Source organism: Zingiber officinale, chromosome 9B (genome assembly GCF_018446385.1).
Source record: "Zingiber officinale cultivar Zhangliang chromosome 9B, Zo_v1.1, whole genome shotgun sequence".
NCBI lineage: Eukaryota > Viridiplantae > Streptophyta > Magnoliopsida > Zingiberales > Zingiberaceae > Zingiber > Zingiber officinale.
Genome location: NC_056003.1, coordinates 114,563,200 through 114,582,418, shown reverse-complemented (window position 1 = coordinate 114,582,418; position 19,219 = coordinate 114,563,200). Strand labels below are relative to the sequence as shown.

Below are 19,219 nucleotides of genomic sequence, written 5' to 3'. Positions count from 1 at the left end.
CGTTCATTGAAGACTGTGAAGATCTAGGCCATCCAGTGATGATCTGATCGATCCGACCTACGGGAAGGTAGATCCAGACCCTAGATCAAGATCAGTACCTTCGGATCAGATTTTAGATGACTTTTCACCGTTGATTTAGCTCCAAATCAATCTCAGCCGTTGGTTCAAATCTGAGATCTGTTTAAAACAGAGAAGTTACAGTGCCCGGCTTCTTCGTCGACTCCTCCGCGCACAACACCGCGTCCCGCGAGATTTCCAGTGGATTCCGACCACCATTCCTTCTCCGATCATCCTCCCGAGCTTCTACCTTGGTGGAAGACTTCTTAGCAGCTCATCCTGATCATCTGGAGCACCGGCGAGTGTTCTCTCCGGCGAAAAATCTGCTCACGGCGACTTCTCTGTTTTCACCAGATTTGGAGGTGGTCTTCCAAATCTGCGCTCCGATTCCCATCAGTGACGCTTGGAGGTGGTCCGCCGGCGTTATTGAGCTTCATCCGATGCCCATCTGCAATCCACGACTTCCATCCAGATTCAGAGAGCTGATTTCCAGATTTTCGCATTTTTGGGTTCGGTTGTTCTAAGATGTCGGGGTGGTCCGTCGGCACTTGTGAGCATTCCTCGAATTGATTTGCAGCTTAGAATCTCCACTGAGGTCCGAAATTGGGTGGTCTCGATTTTGGCCTCTTGTGTGACGGCTTGAGTGTGAAGTTTTATGGAATTGGTTGAGGGATTGGATTGGTTAGGGTTTATTTCTTTTTGCTACTATTTTATAGCTTATAACTTGTTTCTTTTAATGGTTGTTATGTTTTTATGTAAGTAATTTAGTATTTCATTACCTTGTTGTAGTTTAATTTGAGTTTAAGTTGTGCTTGATTAATTGTTTAGAGTTTAAGTTCTAAGTTAGGGTTTACATCTTGTTTTAGATCAGATTTACTTGAGTCTTCTTATTTCAATCTTCGTTTGATGTGTGTTGATGATTTAATTATAATGTAGGGTGACAATGCATTATGGTTTGATTGTTGGCACACAAGTAGATTTCATTTGTTTAGGTTTCACTCTTGTTTTAGATTAATTTCTTATCCGTTGTGCTTTACTTTTGTAGATTTAGATTCAAGCTTAAACTCCCCCATTTTCATACTAAAATCCAAAAAATAGGAAATAAAGACAATCCTAAATTACATTCTACCGTTGGTTCCTCGGGATCGATCCTGGGCTCGTTACTACAACGTTATTGTGAAATTAAGGGATTCAGTGGAAAATACATTTGTATAATTTGATTAGCGGATGTGACAGATTCGCTTATCAAATTTTGGCGCCGTTGCCGGGGAAATTGTAATATGCAATGTTTAGTAATTTTAGGATTGTTGTTTTGATTGCTTTCATGATTATATATTCATGTGTTGATTTTATTTGTTCCTGAGTCTTTTGATTTTATTTGCTAGTGTTTCAGTGTAGGAACAGGAAATTCATGTGACTATGGATCCATATCATCAGTATTTTGGAGATGGGATGGAGAATTATTTTTATCAGCCTCAGACTCAGTTCTAACAGTCCTGCCTACCTTTGGAGCAGCAGAATAGGTATGAGGATGCACAAGAACAAATTGAAGAATCAATGTGGAAAAGTAATGAAGTTATGCAACAAATGAGAGAGCATCAAGAGTAACAATTTGCAAGGATACAGAATATTCAGAGTCAGTTAGATCAGATTGCATCATCCATTAATCAGTTACAAGCACAGAACTCCAGTGGAGAGATGGAGAGTAGTGATTTTGTCAGGCCTGACCCTATTCCCATTTATTCACAAGATTTATCTAATTTTATTTGTGATGATGATGTAGTTGTTCAGATTTCAGATTCTACTGATAGTGTTGCTTTAGATGTTGTTGAAGATGCAGGTATTGTTGCAGAAGTTGATATAAGTGTAGGGGAGTGCTTACTGGAAGTATTACCTCAAGAATCACCAAGAATGGAGGATGTAAGTGTAGGGACTTGTGCTATAGAGCCAAGCACCCAAGAATCACTACATGAAGTTGAACATTCGCCAGAACTGGAGTCTGAGCATTTATTTGAGGAGAAAGAGGTAACAAACACCACTCCAGGTACCTCTCAAGATGACAAGGTGAGTATTTTGTGTAATTTTTCAGAGAATTTTATTGAGGTACCAATTGTTGATTTTATTAGATGTGAATCATTTCTTGAAATATCTTTTGCCCACACTAATATTCTCCTATTTTCTTTTTATCCCACTTGCATGTGGGAGGTGTTTATTTTTATTGATGTTGTAGGAGAACATGAGCTTCCGGAGTGGGTGCTAAAACTGAACCGATTAAGACCTCCGGAAAGAATTTTGAAGGGAAAAATGAGTAATAAGGAGAATTTGAGTGGAACCATGATTACTCCACTTCCGGGGTGGCTTCTTCTTTTAGACCTTCTTCAACCATCGGGAATTAAAGGGGAGTTGGTTCTAATTTCGCTTGCTTTTGCATTTTAACTCTTGCTTTGTGTTTAGTTTTTCTCTAATAAAATCTTTATACGTTTCTTTAGTTTAATACTTTTCATTTGCATTTTAGTTTCATACTTTGCATTTTACAATTTTACTTTCATACTTTGCATTTTGTTTGGTATACATAGCATGTCATTTGAATAAAAGTCTCCATGAATTGTTTAGTGATACTTTTAAGATGGTAAAAATCTCTTAAATTTGATCCATCAATTTTAGGTCATTTGACATGATTGGATGCTTTTCTTACATGGTATTGGTTAATTTGGTAGAGGATTCCAATTTGATCAATTGAGTTTGATTGCAATAAAAATACCTAGTGAGGTCCACTTTAAACCTAAACACTATTTTAACTTTGTGCGGCATGCACTCATAGCAAATTAAGCTCTAGAACTTGCTTAGTTTCTTTTCAAAGTCACAATAGCATTTGTGTGCATGGAAATTTAGGATTTTGTTAATTTTGTTCCCCTTCATACTTTCCAATTCCTTTCCTCACAATTTTCTTTAAATATTTTCTTGTTGCATTTTATCCTTTTATTACCTTTGCTTGCTCTATTGTATTTAGAGTTTTGGTTGAATTCTTGATGAGTTTGATTTTGCAAGATGGGTAAAGGTAGTATAGTGGTGGAGAATTAGTATACATTTGAAGATGTTGAAGGTTTGGATGGTTCTTTGCATTGAATGCTAAATTTAATTGTTCTTTGAGTCTATTCTTGGAAAGAGCAAGTTTCAATAGTTTGGAATTTTTTAACTTGATACTATGGTGATACACTCAACATCTTGGGATGATTTTAAATGCTTCTCAGCTGTGCTACTGAGGTGTGTGCTGAATTTCTGGAAGTTGCAATTTGATGTGCCACTACGAACATAAGCTACAACAAGTTGAAGAATTGGCATCAAGTTGAGCAGTTACATCTCTTACAAAGTTATAAAAACAGTAAAGAAGGAAGGAAGAGATGCTGAAGTGTGCAGAAGTAGGACTTTACAGCAACAATAAGCTAGGAAAACTGAGTTTCAGTGCAAGTGTGTGCCAAGTTTCCTTTGCTAGTCAATGGAAGGTTCAAAGGAAGCTGAAATGGAACCATTATTATCAAGTAGGAATTGCAGTGAGGGCAGAATCTGGAATTGAAACTCATTTACTGGAACCAGAAATTGAATTGGAATCAATGTGCCAATGGTGTGCCAATTTTTCCATGTGATTCTCAAATCAGTGAGAAACTAAGTGAAGGTTGTAGATTTTTCAAACACCAATGGTGTTCTTCTCCCTCCAAGACCTATCCAAACCATGAAGTTAAAAAGATTGAGGTGGAGGTTGCTGTTGGACAGGTTCTGGATTTCTAACAGTTCCAATTGATCAATGCAGAACCAAAGTTGAAATAATGATGGTACTCAGAACTGAAAATCTAAATCTATATGAAGATCAATCTATTACTGATTACATGTAAACTGTTATGCTTTATAGAGATGAAGGTTGAAGCTTGATGTAAGAAATTAGTGAAATCATATTAAGAATTCAAATGAGACTTGATCACTGCTGGGAAGTTAGGAACTGTTTGGTATCAAATGGTGTACCAATAATAGGGAGCAGCATTCAATTCAAGGGATCCTGAAATTGAAGTATCAATTGAGTGCCGAGTTCTATGGTACTCATTGATGATCTTAAGATTGCAAATTCGGGAATCTCATTTACAACAGAATAGATTAAGTTATAAGCTGTGTGTCAAGCTCTTTATGCAGTTTCATAATCATTGAACATATTAAGTTAGAAGTGAAATTCTACTGGAATTTGTTAGCTGGAATTTCTGATTTACCTTGATGCTGGAATGTGGAGTTTTTGAGTGGAAATTACACACTTGGATAAAGAATTACTTCCAACTTCAAAGTGCTGTAATTTCCAGAACTTATCAAATCTGTGTAACATGTTTGTTGGTGTGTTTTGTGCCAAGCTTAGTTCCAAATTCCTAGAATTGTTACTGCGAGGTTACATTAACTTGAATTGTATGAATGGAGTTTCAAGAAGGCAGGAATGTGCAGGGACACTACAGAACAGAGGAAAGGCTGAAGGAATGTTAGTGAATATGACTGCATATGAACATTACTGGAGACAATAAAAAGGTTTGCTTAGAGTAGGCTGCAGAAACATAAATCTGTAGAGAATGGAAGGCTGCAGAAACAAGGGATCCTGAAATTGAAGTATCAATTGTGTGCCAAGTTCTTCTTGTAACCCTCTGATCAGTAAATGCTGCAAATGAAAACCTTTATTCCTCATTCATGAATGGTATTCAAGTTTCAATAGTTGAAAATATGAAAATCTGCACATCTAAGTTCTGAAATTCAAAAACTGAAAATTGTTAATGTTTGAACTGGAATCTGGAAACTGAATTGTTTGAGACTGCTTTTGGTGTTCACTAGTGTGCAATCTCTTGGACTGGATGCCTATTTTAAGCTTAGTTTCTGATTTATAAGAATGAAAAGAATTGAAATAGAATCCAGGTCATGTTTTGCAGGAAATAATTGCTACAGCAGATTGTGATTCAAGGGCTACTGGTTCCTGGAAAATTTTGAAAAATAGCTATTATTTGAGTGGTGATAAATGGATAACTTTCTTCTCCAGGGTTTACATGTTTGATACTTAACAGGAAAACAAAACTGGAAACGAACCAAATCTGCAGCTATGGTTTTTGGACTGTATTGCAGCATGAGAAAGTTAAAATTGGAGCTGAAATTTTGTGAAATTGCAAGAGAAGAGGTTAAGATTGTGTGCTGATTATGAAATGCTTGTAACAAGTTATTGATCATTAAGAATCTGAATGGAATAGATGTATAGTGATTGTCTTCCTCAACTCAGTTATGAAATGCAGAAAGTGCAGGAAACAGAAGTGCAGAACACAGAATTTGAAATGCTGAAATTGAATGCAGAAAGGAATTCTTATTTCTGTATTGTGGAGGTTTAAGGAGCTGGAATTTTGTAACTGTTAGGAGTTACTGATTTGGTGCATTTGTGAAGAGTTTGTCATTACTTTAAATCTGAAACTTAAATCAGTTTCTTAAGCTTATAGGAACTGCAGATTGTTGAAATTGCTGATTTGGCCAGCTGCATTACAGTTGCTAGTTGTGAAATTAGTTTCTGCAATCATGTGCAATGATTTGTATGAAGAAACCAGAGCACAAAGATTCAAGTGCAGAAGTTGAATTGTTGGAATTGTGAACCAGAATCTGGAAAGAAGTTTGCTAGCAGTGAAAAACTCAATTGATGCACCTCTCAAAGGGTTTAGGAAACAAGTGACAGCAAGTGATTGATAATCTGATTTCTGAAATGGAAATCCAGAAAGTTGAGTTTCTAAAATTCTATTCTTTACTTTGTTGCTGCTGGAGAAACAAATTAGCAAATTGAAATACTGAAATTGATGAGTCAACTTGGAATTTGCTGTTGAAGCTGTTGATAATTTGGAAATCCAGCAAGCCTGCTATTGTCCAGAGCATACTACTCCAGTGAGTTGGTTTCTGAAACTACAGTGTAGAAATTGTCAAGCTGTTTAGTTCCGAATGAATTCGATTGTTGAACTACTTTGCTGTAATGATCTGAGCTCTTATTGGAATTGATGTTTTGAATCAAATTGCTTGGTCACTTGAATTCTGAATAGTACTAGTCCAGTAAAACCAGAAATGCAGAATTTAGTGCTAGTTCTGAAATTGATTTTTGGGTGCAAAGTGGAGTGCTCGCAACTGAGCCTAGCTGAATTGTCAAAAACTTGCAAATTAAAGGAGAAAACAGTGGCTAAAGAATATCAAGACATTGGATACATGTGGTGTTTTATTGTCCGAGACGGCCAAATTTTAAGTGTGGGGGAGGAAGTTCTTATTCACAAGATTGAAGTGAGATATTTGAGCTTTCAAGTGATGGAATGAAGTGGAAAAACAGTGAAGTGAAAGAAAAAAAAATTTGGTAAGAAAAGAGAGTATCAAGTGTGGAGATAGAGTATCAAGATTCTTTGTTTGCCATCAAATTGAAGGGGAGGTTAGCTTGATATGTTGAATTGTTAAAAACAAATGGTATTCATCTCTTTTCACATCAAAATGGTCAACTCATCAAGTATATTCCTCCAAAACTCTCATCTTCTCATATACTTCATTGAACTCTTTTCTTTTGCCTATTTCATTCACTTCCATTGTTCTTTTTGCTTCCATTTTAATTCTTGAAGATAAATTCCTTTTGATTCATGTATGCTATGTTTATAGTGGTGGAGAAGTAGAAAATAAGCAAGCTTATGGTAGTGAAATGTTGTGAGGGACATTGAGTGAGCTCCACTTATATGCAATTTTGAGTGTGAGAGCTAGAATAGGTAAATTCCTTGTGAGATTGCAACTTGTTTAATTTTTCAATTGGATTGAAACTACCATACCTACTGATGATTGTTTGGATGGTATGCATGATTGTTTGTGATCTTTAGATGGTCTTAGTTAAATTCTTTTTACTATCTTTTAGATATTGCTAGGGAATTTTCTATGGAGATGATTTTGAGTTTTCTTTACTTTCACGGGACGTTCAAGACTAAGTGTGGGGGATTTGATAACCATGATTTCATTGCATTATTTTGATTCTTATATGCATGGTTTGATGTTGATTTTATAGGTTTAAATCATGATTACATCGCATTTTGTGCATTGTGTGTATTTTTGGACTTAATTACAAATTATATTATTTTTGTGCTATTTGATGCTAATATTTGATTCTTATTTTATAGGCATCAAAGGATCTTAGATTTGGATCTATTTAGACCGAAATTGGGCTCGAATCGGAATTTAAATGAGAAGATCAAGTTTTGGGTTGATTTGGGCCGTTTATCAAGAATAGGAAAGATCTGAACCATCCGTTGAAGATCTGGCCGGTCCAACCTAATGGGGAGCAGATATAAGCCATTGATGAAGAACCAGAAGTTTTGATCAAGATCTGAGTTCATCTAGCCATTGATCCAGCCCAGAACATTCTGGACCGTTCATTGAAGACTGTGAAGATCTGGGTCATCCAGTGATGATCTGATTGATCCGACCTATAGGAGGGTAGATCCAGACCCTAGATCAAGATCAGTACCTTCGGATCAGATTTTGGATGACTTTTCACCGTTGATTTAGCTCCAAATCAATCTCAGCCGTTGGTTCAAATCTGAGATTTGTTTAAAATAGAGAAGCTACAGTGCCCAGCTTCTTCGTCGACTCCTCCGCACACAGCGCCGCGTCCCGCAAGATTTCCAGTGGATTCCGACCACCATTCCTTCTCCGATCATCCTCCCGAGCTTCTACCTTGGTGGAAGACTTCTTAGCAGCTCATCCTGATCATCTGGAGCACCGGCGAGTGTTCTCTCCGGCGGAAAATCTGCTCACGGCGACTTCTCTGTTTTTGCCAGATTTGGAGGTGGTCTTCCAAATCTGCGCTTCGATTCAAATCAGTGACGCTTGGAGGTGGTCCGCCGGCGTTATTGACCTTCATCCGATGCCCATCTGCAATCCACGACTTCCATCCAGATTCAGAGAGCTCTGGTGGCAGATTTCCAGCATTTTCGGCATTTTCTTGGGTTCAGGTTGTTTCCAGCGTGTCGGGGGTGGTCCGTCGGCACTTGTGAGCATTCCTCGAATTGATTTGCAGCTTAGAATCTCCACTGAGGTCCAAAATTGGGTGGTCTCGATTTTGGCCTCTTGTGTGACAGCTTGAGTGTGAAGTTTTGTGGAATTGGTTGAGGGATTGGATTGGTTAGGGTTTATTTCTTTTTGCTACTGTTTTATAGCTTATAACTTGTTTCTTTTAATGGTTGTTATGTTTTTATGCAAGTAATTTAGTATTTCATTACCTTGTTGTAGTTTAATTTGAGTTTAAGTTGTGCTTGATTAATTGTTTAGAGTTTAAGTTCTAAGTTAGGGTTTACATCTTGTTTTAGATCAGATTTACTTGAGTCTTCTTATTTCAATCTTTGTTTGATGTGTGTTGATGATTTAATTATAATGTAGGGTGACAATGCATTATGGTTTGATTGTTGGCACACAAGTAGATTTCATTTGTTTAGGTTTCACTCTTGTTTTAGATTAATTTCTTATCCGTTGTGCTTTACTTTTGTAGATTTAGATTCAAGCTTAAACTCCCCCATTTTCATACTAAAACCCCAAAAATAGGAAATAAAGACAATCCTAAATTACATTCTACCGTTGGTTCCTCGGGATAGATCCTGGGCTCGTTACTACAACGTTATTGTGAAATTAAGGGGTTCAGTGGAAAACACATTTGTACAATTTGATTAGCGGATGTGACAGATTCGCTTATCACTGGTCTCCAACGAGTGTGAACCGACCGGCTCTCCTCCTCAATAGCTGGGCTTCCTCCCGATCGGAAGGTGTAGCACCCGAGCGGAGAAACTCCATGATGGCTGTCCTCCAATCGCTAGGGAATGCGAGGCCCTCCATCCGGTCGATATGCGCCACCAAGGATATTTGTTCAATTGGCTACTGTATGACGACCGGTGATATTGAACTTGCAAGTTTGGCTAACTCATCTGCAGCTTGGTTCTCCGCTCGGGGTATTTTCTGAATAATGACCTCTCTGAAGTTCGCCTTGAGCTTTTCGAAGGCTTCTGCGTAGAGCTTGAGCCGAGCATTGTTAATCTCAAAAGTACTCGAGAGCTGCTGGGCGTCCAGCTGAGAATCTGAATGGAGTGTCACCCGTCCAGCGCCAACATGCTGGGCGGCCTGTAAACCGGCTATAAGGGTCTCATACTCCGCTTCATTATTTGTGGCTCTGTAATCCAGCCGGACGGATAGGTGCATCCTTTCTTCTTGGGGAGAGAGTAATAGCACGCCAATCCCGCTCCCGAGCCGAGTGGACGATCCGTCCACAAATATTCTCCACACAGCTTCGGGCTCTGGCTTTTGCACTTCGGTGACAAAATCTGCCAAGGACTGCGCCTTTATTGCCGAACGGGGTTGATACTGAATGTCAAATTCGCTCAACTCCGTTGTCCATTTGATGAGTCATCCGGACGCTTCTGGGTTCAACAGCACTCTTCCCAACGGGCTATTTGTCCGGACGATGATTGTATGTGCCAAGAAATAAGGACGAAGTCTCCGAGCGGCGAGGACCAAAGCCAAAGCCAGCTTCTCGAGCCCAGTGTAGCGAGATTCAGTGTCTTTTAAAATATGGCTCAAGAAGTACACGGGTTGTTCTTCTCCGCTCGACCTTACTAATGCCGAGCCTACTGCCCGCTCGGTTGAAGATAAATAAATACAGAGCGGCTCACCCACAGCTGGCTTGGCTAGCACGGGCAAAGAGTTCAGGTATGTCTTCAGTTCTTCAAACGCCCGATCGCATTCTTCGTCCCAGTGAAACTTAGTAGCTTTGCGCAGGATCTTGAAAAACGGGAGGCTCCGGTCGGCAGTCTTAGAGATGAATCTTGATAACGCAGTTATCCGACCGGTCAGGCGCTGTACTTCCCTCAGATTTCTTGGGGGTGGCATATCTTGCAACGCTTTGACCTTGCTGGAATTTGCCTCTATGCCCCGCTCAGTCACTATATATCCCAAGAAACGCCCGCCTCTTGCTCCGAACAGACATTTCTGAGAGTTGAGCTTGACTCCATACTTCCTCAGCGTTCGGAAGGTTTCCTCCGTGTCCATAAAAAGATCAGTCGCTCGGACGGTCTTGATAAGAATATCATCCACGTATACTTCTAAATTGCGCCCGATCTGCTCCTTGAATACTTTGTTCATCAAGCGCTGGTAGGTTGCTCCCGCGTTCTTCAGTTCGAACGACATTACATTGTAACAGTAAGTGCCGTCGGCTGTGATGAAGCTAACCTTTTCTTGATCTTCTCGGGCGAGCGACACCTGATGGTAGCCCTGATAGGCGTCTAACATGCATATTAACTCGCACCCGGCTGTGGAGTCCACCAGTTGATCAATCCGAGGCAGAGGGTAGAAATCTTTTGGGCATGCTTTGTTGAGATCTCGGAAATCAATGCAAACCCTCCACCTGTTGCCCGGCTTGGAGACTAGCACCACGTTCGCCAACCAACTCGGAAACTGCACTTCACGTATGTGGCCGGTCTCCAGGAGCTTCTCAACCTCAGCTCGGATGATGGCGTTCTGTTCGGCGCTGAAGTCCCTCTTCCGTTGCTTCACCGGCCGAGCGTCCGGTCGGACGTGAAGTTCATGCTGTGCTATACTTGGTGAAATCCTGGGCAGCTCAAGCGTCGACCAAACGAAGACATCGTAGTTTCTCTGGAGACATTTGATCACTTCCTTTTTCTGGCTTGCCTCCATATCGGCCGCCTGAAGGGGAGGCACGTGATGCTTTGGCAGAGGGTCCCGCAGGATGGCCTCTGAAAATTGTCGGTTGATCCGCTCGGGGGAGGTGTCCGTTCGGGAAGCCTTGCCTTTTCTGTAATCTCGCCTGGGCGCCTCGTCGGATGAAGATCCTCGATTAAGGTTACCGGGTGCGGCTTCAAGAGGCGTACGGAATAGGGCCCGATGAAATGGAACCGTGGCAGGCGGTGCTTCCGCTCGGCCTCCTGACGCTGACGCCGCTTGTTGCTCAATCCGCTCGGCTTGCGCTTTTTGCTTCTGTTGCTCCACGAGCTTAGCTGCTCTTGCCTTGATTAGAGCATCGAGCTCCTCCTGGGAGAGCATCACGGTGTGCGGTCGTCCAGCTTCATCCATCTCTTCCGCTCGGATGCAGGTGCGTTCCCACAGACGGTGCCAAATTGATCCTGTCCGAAAGCTGAATCGATGGACGCTGGGCACGTGGCGCTCTTCGAATTGATGACGTGGATCTCCGGCCGGTCGTATGGAGCTCCGGTGAACCTGCAAGGAAGTCGGGCTGGGAAGGGGTTCCCGGCGACGACCCTCCGACGCTCAAGTCAGGCAAGAGGAAACTATGAAGAGGTGGCTTCGAATATCAGAGAATGCGTACCTCCGGCGAAGTGTGAGGACCCTTATATAGAACTGTGAGGAGGCTTATGCACACATACCGAGGCATATGCGTGTCCTCTCACCATACCTCAGTATGGGCTTGCCAGAGGAGCTTGTCTGACACCATACCGCTCCAGTCCGAGAATCTCTCTGATGGGATGGCAGAACCTTCTGTCGTAAGGTTCAGCGTATGACTTGGTCGCTGGACATGCCTGTTGTCAGAAGATGTTTCCCGATGTTGTCAGAAGGTGTTTCCCGATGTTTTCCTTGTCCTTTTGTCTCTTCTGTTCCCGCGCCGAGCGTCCGGCCGCTCGGCAGTCCCATCACGTCTGACCGGATTTAGGTACGGATCCGCTCGGGAGATTCCAGCTGGTTGTGTGCTCGGATGAAACTATTCACAACATTACTGCTTTATGCCTCGGCTGAGTGGGCAACCCGCTCGGCTCGGCGACCTTGTTCACCATGAGCGTCGGAGACCCGACTCCCCGTCGGGTTGTCTTTGCTTCCGCTTAGTCCCCGTTCGGCCGGTCGGCCCCTCTTTTCCGGTCGGTCGTTTGACCTTTGACCTCCACGTGACGTTGACTTCCCTCAAAAGGGGCCCCCCGTCGTTACCGCCGGATCAACATATATACCTGAAGTAGAAGTCTCACTTCTCTTCTTCTTAAGATCTTCTAGGTAGACTTTGCAGTTCCTCTTCTAGTGCCCGGTATAACCGCAGTGGAAGCAGGTAGCATCCTTGGAGACCCCTCCTTTGGGTTTCAGTGCCTTGCCTTTGCCCTTGGCTTGGGACTTTCCCTTACCTTTAGGCTTGCCCTTGCCTTTGCCCTTTTGCACCATCAAAATGGAGTTGGGCTTAACCTTCTTAAGGTTGATCTCAGCAGTTCTCAACATACTCAGAAGCTCAGGCAGTGGCTTGTCAATTTCATTCATGTTTTAGTTCATGACGAATTGACTGTAGCTCTCTGGCAAGGATTGTAAGACCAAATCAGTGGCCAGCTCTTGGCCAAGGGGGAATCCCAACCTCTGTAGGTTTTCTATGTACCAAAGCATCTTGAGTACATATGGACCTACGGGAGTCCCGTCTTGCATCTTGCACTGAAACAGTGCCTTAGAGATATCGAATCTCTCATGTCTAGCTTGTCCCTGATATAGTTGAAGAAGATGTTCAACCATATCATAAGCACCCATCAACTCGTGTTGCTTCTGAAGCTCAGAGTTCATGGTCACGAGCATGAGACAGGACACATCTAATGCGTCATCTTGATGCTTCTTATAAGCATCACGGTCAGCTCGCGTGGCAGTGGCAGGAGGTGCCTCGGGAATAGGTTGCTCCAGGACGTACAGTTTTCGTTCCTGTGTGAGAACAATTCTCAGGTTCCTGTACCAGTCCAAGAAGTTAGCTCCGTTGAGCTTGTCCTTATCAAGGACAGAACGCAGGGAGAAGGTGTTTGTGTTTGACGACATGACAATCTACAACAGAAAATGCAGAAAATAAATAATCATATTCCACTAATCATTTAATTAGGCCTTTAACTAAATGATGCTCCCACTGAATTATAGAACTTTTATAGAATCAAGTTATGGATGTGGTCAAACCACACCTACTAGATTCTAACCAACTAGCTATAATTCTTGCGGGACAAGATCCACATCATACTAAGCCCTGAGTTAGCTTTGGCTAAATCACCCAAGACTTAGTATGATCGGTAGGTAACTAATTACTAATTACATCTCTATGCAACTCTTGTTTATAGGATCAAGATCCGCATGTATATTAAAACTTGAGTTAGCTTTGGCTAAATCGCCCAAGAGTTAATATAAATGTGATTTTGACCTATCTACCAACCATTGGAAAATACCTATAGTTAAACCCGATCCAATTGAGTTTAATTAGTTTTACTCAATCTAATTGAGTTTGTACTCACCCATGCGTTGATAGGCGGGACCAAGATTGTCCCTCCGCACCCTACCAAGATAATATGCGTTGCTCTGCTTTGGCAGATTCAACAACAACATGTGATCGAGGTAGTGATGGGTATCACAGCATGGTAGGCATTTCTAGTTGACGCGATTTAGATCTAATCTAATCGTTGATGTGTATCATATACTCGATTTAGATCTAATCTAATCGTGGTGCATCATATACGCGATTTAGATCTAATCTAATCGTTAAAGCACTAATTAATTACTCTACTCTAGCATGCATCACATACACACACACAAGAAATTAATTAAATTGTGATTAGTCATGACCCTACTACGATCTTCTCAAGCCAATAAGAAGATCGGATGGTCAACCTAGGGTCAACAGCTTCTCCAAGCTCCTCCCTTTGACCGCCATGTGTTGCTCGCACCCTCCTCGTAACTCCTTCTCGAGTGGACCTTCCACCGCTCCAATTTTTGTACATTACAAATTTGAAACTCGAGTTACATTCGAGTCTAAACTATTTACAACAGGAATATAAAATAAGGGAAGGCACGATGCGCAGGTCGCGATCATATACAACACGCACAATCAACCAAAAATGGCACGCATGTCATATTATGAATTACAACACATATTTCCAATCAAATTGGGTTCTTTGGGCCATGACCATCACAATATCATACATAATTCTAAATTATATATTTTATATAAATTTCTATGATTTTACTGCTATTTTAACAATTTTATGAGTAACAATTTCCCGGCGATCCCGTTTAGCAATTTTCGGGCGCGATCGCGGGACAATACCCCTTGCGGGGTTAGGGCCAGCACCCCTTCTCATGAAATGAGTCTCACGAGTGTCCCATGACGATCTTACAGCGCCTTAAGCCGCTGTCCCAAAACATTTTGGGTGAGAACTTACCGTTTCGGAAACTTTTTCTCGGTAGTCGAAGCCTACAAGTGTCCTAGCACTCGTTGCTTCGCTTCTACTAGAAAAATACTCATAAAAACCATAAAAATAATAAAATCACAGAAACTTACAGAACTTTAATTTTTCATAAAATTAAAATAAAAACAAGTACATGTTCACACGTGGCTCTGATACCACTGTTGGAATTTTCGAGCCGCAAAAACCGCTTTTTGCGTTGCGGAAATCCCAAAATCCCATGACATCGGATCCGTGCGAAGATAAAATTTTACATGTACAAGTTTTTCTATCCTAGATCTACATTAGATCTACATGGTTAAGAGATTACCCTTGTAGCGAAGCCCTTCGCGAATCCCGCTCGTCCAAAAGTTGCCGGATCACGAGTGTGTTCAAGTGGACACACCTCTATACGTATCCACACGAACAATAGAGATGGAGAAAACACTTAGAGTGTGATAACACTCTAATGGTGTTCGGCCAAGGAGGAGAAGAGGGAGAGCAAGAAGAGAGGAGGAAGAAGATGAAGTTAAGGTTGCCTTGAATTAGCACACAAATGCACTAATTCCTCCTTTCAAGCGGCCGACCACACAAGGAAGACCAAGAGTCATGGCTCTTGGTTTTCCCTCATGAGGTGGCACACACATGTGCTAACCTTGATGATGTGGAACATCATCATTGGCCCACTTAATGCCAACTTACAAATGAGGTGGCAATGGTCAAGTCAAACTTGACCTTTCATCTTCCCTCTCAAGTCAAGTCAAACTTGACTTAAATTCTCCCATGGTTGATCAAATCCAACCATTTGATTCAAATCAATTTAATATAATGAATCTCTATTCATTGATTAAATTGATTCAATGAAACATAATCTAAATTAAATCCATTAAACACATGAATCAAATCGAGTCCAACTCAATTAGTTTAATTTGGATTACTCTTAATCCAATTTGGTTCATCACATGAACCTAATCCTCTAGGTACATCAAATGAACCTAATCTCCATCTAATTGCCCTTTGTGTGTGACCCTATAGGTTCTTGTAACGTTGGCAATGCTCCTAAACCCATTTAGAAGCATAAGTAATGAGCGGTATCTAGCAACGCATCATTACTACCCAAGTTACAAGAATGTTGAGATCCAACATCACCTTGTGACTACTAATTGTGACTCTTCACAATATATGACAAGTGCCCTTCTATCCTTGACACCTAGATTGATCAATGTGAGGCATAGACCGTGTCATCCTCTAATCAATCTAAATCTTGAACTTCAAGTAGACTCACTCTAATCAAATGAGCTCAATATCTCATATTGACTCATTTGGACATGGTCATGCACTTAGTGGTCTCACTCTATCAAGAATAACAATGTCACTCCCGTTATATAGGAGGGATAGATTCCATCTACATCACTCACATCCCTCCGCATAATTTGTTACATATCTAGTAATCGTCTTGATAGTCCACCCAGTTACGGGTGACGTTTGACGAAGCCAAAGTATGCAACTCCTTATGTAGAGAACCATGGTAACTTCAGGTCCAAGGACTAATAGTCATACTAATAGCCACATGAGAAAGTATATGACACTCATATAACGATCCATGATACTTTCTCATAGCGGGTCATTCAGTATACATTCTCTAATGCATACCCATGTGTCAACTTGATATCTCTATATCCATGACTTGTGAGATCAAGTCATCGAGTTGACCTACATGCTAGTCTCGTCGCATTAACATTGTCCCTGAATGTTAATATTTGACTAGTAATAATTAAGAGTAGTGTTCTCTATATCATCTCACTATCGATTCAATCAATCGATTGATATAGATAAGAACCTTCTACTGAAAGACATTATTATACTTAGTTATTTGGCACCAATACAAGTAAGTATAATAACCAAAAAGAAATGTCTTTATATACATAGGAATATGATACAACGAGTCCATACAACAATCATCATATGATTGACTCTAGCGCTCTAACTAACAAACACCTCCCCCTCCCGAACCTGATATTATTTAAAAAATAATATTAAATAAAATAGTCACTACAAGAAAATTGGGAATCTACAACACTTAAACGACAACGCTTTTTATAAAAAGCGTTGTCTATTTTTTTTTAACAACGCTTTTAGTGAAAAGCGTTGTCTATTTCATTATTTTCTTATTAATAGACAACACCTTTTTAAAAAGCGTTGTCTATTAGTGATTTTTACGGGTCAAAGACAACGCTTCGTAAAAAGCGTTGTCTATTAGTCTTTTTTTTAGTGTCTACGACAACGATTTCTAAAAAGCGTTGTCTACTGTCAAGTTATCATCTCAATCTTAAATGATCTAGACCACTTATCTCAAGATCTGACGGTTGGATCTTCATCCATCTTCATCACAATATGGACGACCCAGATTAAAGGAGGAGAAAACTTGTTTCCTTTTACCCATGGGACGACACAGTACTGGTGATTCCTTTCTGTTCGCGACATCTCCTCTCGCGCGGCTAGGGCACGCGACCTCCCACCGCCGGCCGTCTCTTCTTCCTCACCACCGGCCGGCAGCTCTTTCTTCTCTTCACTACCGCACAGACCCCTCTCAAGAATCGTGAAGTGTGGTGGTGGATTTCGCTGGCGATGACGACACCCAACAACCTTCCCAACGACGGCCACCACCAGCGCCCACACCCTCCGCCCGACCCTAGGAAGCAGCGCCACTACCTTGGCACGCCCATCGCCACCCCTTCCTCCTCCTCTTCCTCCGCCGCCTCCTTCAAGAGTTGCTGCTGCTACCTCGACGGTGCTGGATGTGATGTTTTAGCAATCACTCCTTTCTTTTATGTACAAGCGTGTAAATTGTTATAGTCACCTTCTTCACACAACTTGTTGCTTCTTGTTACTTTGCTGCTTGGTGGATCTCTTGATCGACTCGATCCTCTGAAGTCTGATCTGTTCTCTGAATCTTGCTATGAACTCATCCGCCTTCTTGTCCACCTCATTCGCTTCCCCTCCTCCCGCTTCATGGTTTGACGTTTCTTCTGTGGCACCACCAGACGCCTCTGCAACGTCCTCCCCGCAATTATCGGCCTGCTCATTCCTTGGACTTGTTATGTCGTTGGTGGCATCCCGACATTCTCTCCTGCTCGAGTTCTTCAATTCCTCTTTGAGCCTTCTGGCCGTTGCGTGATTTCCGTGCTCATGTTTGAGGTAGTCGGGTGGAGGTGGCGGCGGCGGCGGCGGCGGACTGGCCTTGCTTTTGTAGATAATCTTCGGCTTCGACGTGTCGGATGAGAACGACGACGAAGGAGAAAGATGCCTTGGGGAAGGCAAAGTGGGGGACGCGGGAGTTGAGGGAATGATGCTACTGCCTTTTATGTCGGCCACCTGTTCGACCTTATTCCCCTTCGACCCTGAGCGTGATATCCACGGGATTGGAGAGGGGAGTACTGCGGACTCGTTCTCTGAATCAAACAGGTGATCTTCAATTCCATAGTTAGCTGAGGTAGGCTGCTCATCGTTCTCCTGGTTTTGTTGTTTTATGCTTCGAACGGGCAACAGCAGATGTGATGTTTTAGCAATCGCTCGATGTGGTTCGGCACAAGGATCTAAGCAAGCACCTGCGGCCTCCTCCCTGCTGATCACCGACGCTTCTGCTCACTACGATCGGCACACTGCCGCCTGGATCTACTTCCGGGATCTTCCCTGTTTTGTACAAGGATAGCGCCTGCGGTCTCCTCCCCTCTCGGGTTGAGCAGAAGCCACATCGATCTACGGCCTCCTCTTGTCTTGGGCTGATCAAAGGTCGAAGCATCACCATAGGCCTCCTCTCCATTCGGGTTGAGCAGAAGCCCAGCAAGCAGCGTTTCTCCTGCGAACCGCTTCCAACCGTTGATGAGCAGGTAGAGATTAGGTGGTATAAGGTTATGTGATGGCTTAGAGTAGGGACAGAACCGAAGATTTTAGGGAAGCTACCCATGCGACAGCTCTCTCTTTTGGCTACGACGAGGTTGGTTATTGGATTGAAACTATCTTAATTTTCTTCTTCCTATTGACGTGTTAGTGTTCCTTGCATTCATTTGAATATTCATGGGAGTTTTTCTTCTTGCTTCACTCTGGGCTATGCATATCTTAAATTGTAATTGCTATTTCTCAACAGTAAAGAATTCCAAGTTTGTTCTGATTCAGAGTTTTACAGTTTGTGAGTTTGTTTCAATTGAGAACAATTCAACATACGCTAGAAACTGCTACAATGATACATGTAATTCATAAGATTTTAATGGCACCATGCTATAACAGTACATTTTTTTGGCTTGTCATTGTCTTTGACAGGCCAAATTGGTTGCGCTCTTGGCATCCTTCATTTTGCGCAAACCCTTGGAGAAACCTTCATTTGAAAAAGTTGCAATTAAGACGGTACATCAGCTGTAGAGTCTCTTGCTTTGATATTCTCTAGATACGTGATATCTCTATCATATTTGATAAATGTTTTGATAATTTTCTTATTTTTAGCTTGAAAGTATTTCGAATTGGAACACTTCATCACTAAGCATCGGAAAGATTATGTGGATCTGCATCGAATCACTGAACAAGAGAGGGACAACATTGAACATGAAGTGAGTTAGCTTAAGCTTCTGTTTGCAAAAAAGAGAGAAGAAAAAGTGGGGATTTAGCAAATCCAACCATGATGACAATGGTTCCTTTATTCAAATGCATAGACAACAAAACATAATTGAGCGAATACTGGAGGATGTTCAAAATGAGCAACACCAACAACATAGAGTGCAACAAGTGCTCCCCAAGAAGGCTCAACAATCGAAATCGTCTGCAAGAAAACCAAGGACTGTTCCCAACTATGCCCACATTTCAGCAATCAAAATCCAAGCAGCATATAGAGGTTACAGGGTAAGATCAATCTGTTTGTT

At 41.8% G+C, this 19,219-nt stretch overlaps 1 protein-coding gene across 1 annotated transcript; it reads right to left on the bottom strand.

Moving 5' to 3' along the window:
* Window positions 1-17,171: 17,171 nt before the first annotated feature.
* LOC122023306 lies at window positions 17,172-18,129 on the bottom strand. The gene is made up of 2 exons (XM_042581363.1): window positions 17,915-18,129; window positions 17,172-17,838 (listed from the first exon to the last, which is right to left on the bottom strand). Exons 1-2 carry the CDS (start codon window positions 18,127-18,129, stop codon window positions 17,172-17,174), a joined length of 882 nt encoding a protein of 293 aa, XP_042437297.1.
* Between the last annotated feature and the right edge of the window lie 1,090 nt (window positions 18,130-19,219).